General features: G+C 35.2%; 1 protein-coding gene across 1 annotated transcript; it reads left to right on the top strand.

The window, feature by feature from the left end:
• Positions 1–241: 241 nt before the first annotated feature.
• LOC144999696 (NAC domain-containing protein 43-like) lies at positions 242–2401 on the top strand. Its single transcript, XM_078958825.1, has 3 exons — positions 242–500; positions 600–880; positions 1339–2401. Exons 1-3 carry the CDS (start codon positions 308–310, stop codon positions 2074–2076), a joined length of 1212 nt encoding a protein of 403 aa, XP_078814951.1. The 5' UTR covers positions 242–307; the 3' UTR covers positions 2077–2401.
• Positions 2402–4536: the final 2135 nt, after the last annotated feature.

The raw sequence follows: 4536 nt of genomic DNA, 5'->3' as shown, positions 1-4536 counted from the left end.
GTCTGGTACCTCATTATTTCTTACCCTACTATACTTCCGGACCTTCCATTCCAATTTTTAACTGTGTTCGGGTGAGTGTTTAGCATACAAACGCAAACGGGTAAAAGTGGAACGCATTTGGTGCAAAAAAATGTGGGTCCCTAGGGTTGGCCATGCCATCATATACATCAAAAGGTTTCATGCGTTGAGTTTGTTTGGACCCATCTTCCTCATCTTCCCATATAAATAACCATGTCCTTGCAACTACTTTTATGCACAACACCCCTATCTTTTTGGTTATCATTCTCTTCTTTCTCTCTCTCAAGTAATGTCTGAAGAGGAAATGAACTTATCGGTGAATGTTAATGGTCAGTCTAAGGTGCCTCCGGGGTTTCGCTTTCACCCTACTGAAGAAGAGCTTCTTCACTATTACTTGAGGAAGAAAGTTGCGTATGAAAAGATCGATCTTGATGTTATTCGTGATGTTGATCTTAACAAACTTGAACCTTGGGACATACAAGGTACGTCCGTATAAACATGATTAATCAAGTAGTTTTTGTATATACTTTGTCCAAGATTTGCGTGTCATTAAATGATCATATGCATTTGAGTTTTCTCAGAGAAGTGCAAGATAGGATCCACCCCGCAAAATGATTGGTACTTTTTTAGTCACAAAGACAAGAAGTACCCAACGGGAACCAGAACAAATCGTGCCACTGCTGCCGGTTTCTGGAAAGCCACTGGCCGGGATAAGGTCATCTACAGTAGCTTTACGAGAATTGGTATGAGGAAGACACTTGTGTTCTACAAAGGGCGAGCACCACATGGCCAGAAATCTGATTGGATAATGCATGAATACAGGCTCGACGATAACACGAATATTACCCCCCAAGATGCTTGTGTAAGTTTCCTAATTAGAGTTGATGATTTTAAATCAAGAAAGCAACAGCTCGTTTGTTCAATTTGGAGTTCGACAGTGGGGTTTTCCAAATTTAAAATTTGCTTCAACAAGAAGCTTTCTGTTTTGTGGAAACTATATATATTTTTTTTATTAATTTTATGGTACCTAAAATATAGCCCATTTAACATCAAATCAAATACGAGCACTTTTTACGGAAGAAAAGTACCAGTTTTATATTGAACATATTAATTATCTGTCTGTTTGAAGTTTTGACTTGTAACTCGTACTCAAAACCTCGTCACATGATATATATTTTTTATATTATTCTATTTATTTAAGAACGTTTATCTTGGCTGTTTATTTATATGGCGAAAGTCAATTATTCCTATTCATCCGTGAATATCTGATTGTGAAGTGTTACCAGAAGACTTGACTAGTGTTGTGATCTTTTGATTCAGGGTTCTAATCTGTGCGATTCTGCTCAAGAAGATGGCTGGGTAGTATGCCGTGTTTTCAAGAAAAAGAACTACCACAAAGCGCTTGAGACCCCCCAAAGATCGCTTTCGGCTTCCATGGATTCAAGAACGCAGTTGCAATCCTTAAATAAAGACGGTGTTCTTGATCAATTACTCGTGTACATGGGTAGCAATAGGTCTTGCAAGGAAGAAATATTAGATTCTTTAACAGCCAACCAAAATGCCATGCAACAATTAGTTAGCCCCATCAACAACAGGTTTTATCACCTTCCGAGACTCGACAGCCCCACCATGACCCTGTCACCTCACCATAGTTCTGCCTCAGCCAGCTTTGATCAAGGGTTGAGTTTCAAGCCCCTTCTAAATGACTTTCTAACAGAAGGCGAACAACAAAGAAATACAACTGCAAACATAGTTGATGTTCATGGCTCACGTGAACGTCTTGATAATTGGGCAGATCTTGAGAGGCTCGTGGCCAATCAGTTGAACGGCCAAGTTGACTGTTCAAAGCAGCTTTACTCTTGCTATAGTGAACCAAATCATGAAGACTTCTGTTTCTCACTTGAACAAGAGGATCAAGCACCACAGCAGGTGTGCGATTCAACAACAATGGTTAGACAGAACCACGCATCATATTCGAGTGAGATAGACCTCTGGAGCTTTGCTCGATCATCATCATCTTCATCGTCACCGGATCCATTATGTCACCTGTCAGTATAAAACTATACGTACCTAGAAGTCACAACTTTGAGTTATATGAAGTAATATAAAATAGGAAAACGAAAATAGGGTTTAGGGGTGTATGATCAAATGACAAAATGTGAGGTGATTGATGGATAGGTAGCACATATGGGCGAAAAAGAAAAGCGGAAAACATTACACACATATTATATAGAAAAGGATTGAATAAAAATTAGTGAATAAAGTTATATGTTTGTATGTATGTATCTATGATGGATTTGGGGGTGCACCCGATCAACTGTTTTCTATCATCATCGTACTTGTACATGCACATTAATATGAAAGCAGGTATACGTATTTTGATAGTACCAAAAAGGATCTTTACATGTTTCTTATGATTATGATGGTTGATTTAATGAGATGAGGCTGGTCCCACGAGCGAACATAGAGGAAAAGGTTTCACCAGCAATGCTAATGATAATATATAAAGTTGTGTTAAAAGTCAATCACATTTTCTCTAATCGAAATTAACATATTATAGTAACAAATAATAGACCCATTCATTAATAATAATAATAATAATAATAATAATAATAATAATAATAATAATAATAATAATAATAATAATAATAATAATAATAATATGATATTATGATTTTTGTTAGGGTAAAGGTTTTCGAATTATAAGAATTAGGAACAAGTATGTGATTGACGTTATCTAGTATCCATAACCACACACAGATGTTGAATATAACGAAAGTAGTTTTGTAGTTTATTGATGAAAACGGGGCTGTCGTCTATATGTTATGATTAGATTTCTGTTAGACAACAAACCCACCACACCCAACTCCACTAGCTACATACCAATTAGTCATTCTCATTTTACGGAATGACATTGTTTAAACATCGAGTATGCCCGATTATTATAAGAACATCGACTATGTCCATAAGAACTTCGCAGGATGTCTAGTATGAAGTGTTTTATATGTTGTTTTTATTGGATATAATGAAATTACAATGAAAATGATTATAACTATTAGAGTAACTTATTGAAATGGTCCTTATATGGTTTAAGTAAAATTGTGTATTTATTCTCTCATCTTTTTGCACTCGGACCGTCCTCAATGTTTCTTTTTATTACACGTCTAGTCTGGATAACGTTTTCCTGCGCTCATGCTCGTTAAGTATATCACATCCCTAGCAACGTAAGGGTATTTCCGCCCTTCTATTTGAAAATTCTTTTTGAATGTTTGTACATAGATGTGTGTTTCTCTCTTCTAATCATTTCACTTCATGTTCTCCAACTTTTTTTCTTTTTATATGCAACAACAACAGGAAACCCTAATGGCACCGAACTCCAGTTGTGATCAACCAACTGTAATAAATATGAACATCTACCACCAAGAAGAAGAACCACATGCGATAATTTTATGCTTGTACCAACAATGTATCTTTTTTAACTCAACCCCTTAATCAAAAAACCCTTAATGAAGACTAATTTATAAAAACTTTAGATAACAACTTGTGGATTAAAGGGCTTCTGGCCCAGCGGTATCCGGTGTTGCCCTCCCTCCTTGAGGTTGAGGATTCAAGTCATGTAAGGAACATAGGTGGAGAAATAGGAGTAATGTAGGAGTAGATTACATTTGTTGTTCCAAAAAAAAAAAGATAACAACTTGTGGTTTTGTTAGTTAGGTTGACCAAGATGAGTTTGATCATGCAAGACATCACTTTTTTCTTTTTTTTGGTGATTCTGATGTACAAGTTGTAATTGTTTTAGTTAATGTACTCAAAACCATCAGTTATCTTGATGTTGGAAAATTAGTTTTACTATCTTCCAAAAATGAGGTTTTCATCATTCTTAATTTTTGTACGAATATTAGACTTTAAATATAATCAAAACTAACAAATGATTATATATTTGTATTCACCTTTGTGATATCTTTGTTTTAATATATCATATGTCCAAAACGGATTAAAAGTAGATAAGAAAAAACTTAACAAAGTACGATAATTGGAAAAGAATAATCAGTAGGTCAATTGACTTTTAACTCACTCTGTGTTGATGGGAGTATGAAAGAAATTGGTTAATAACTACAAAGACTAGCTACCTTTATAAGACTTATAGAACTAATGCTCTCTCTTGCACGCGCTCACATGGGGGTCCAAATACGAGCCAATTTGGCTTCGATTCAATGAATTGGTGTGCGAGTGTGCATCCTGCCGGTACAAATACACCTTCGGTTGACCAGAAAAGTTCAAGGACATTTTTTGAAATTATTTTCTTTTTGTTTAATAGTTACAAACCCGAATTAAGAGCCATTAATCATATATTTCGATTTTGATTTCTTGATTAATTGACTTAATTGTTTTATTTAATTGTGATAGTTACGATTTCATATTAATCACATCACATACATTGTGTAGTTAAATACAACACTTATATGACTTACTGAGACACACATAGCGAAGCAAGATGTTTTGTTTCTTCTTATTCTT

This window comes from Lactuca saligna, chromosome 6 (assembly GCF_052625555.1).
Source record: "Lactuca saligna cultivar CGN05327 chromosome 6, ASM5262555v1, whole genome shotgun sequence".
Taxonomy (NCBI): domain Eukaryota; kingdom Viridiplantae; phylum Streptophyta; class Magnoliopsida; order Asterales; family Asteraceae; genus Lactuca; species Lactuca saligna.
The sequence above is the reverse complement of the archived record's forward strand: the minus strand, read 5'-3'. Positions and strand labels throughout refer to the sequence as shown.

What these genes read in the sequence shown, in the direction of transcription:
- LOC144999696 (XM_078958825.1), top strand. Translation starts at nt 308, where the DNA reads ATGTCTGAAGAGGAAATGAACTTATCGGTGAATGTTAATGGTCAGTCT. An exon ending in TGAACCTTGGGACATACAAG is followed by an intron (nt 501 to 599) that starts GTACGTCCGTAT and finishes GAGTTTTCTCAG; the next exon opens with AGAAGTGCAAGATAGGATCC. An exon ending in TTACCCCCCAAGATGCTTGT is followed by an intron (nt 881 to 1,338) that starts GTAAGTTTCCTA and finishes CTTTTGATTCAG; the next exon opens with GGTTCTAATCTGTGCGATTC.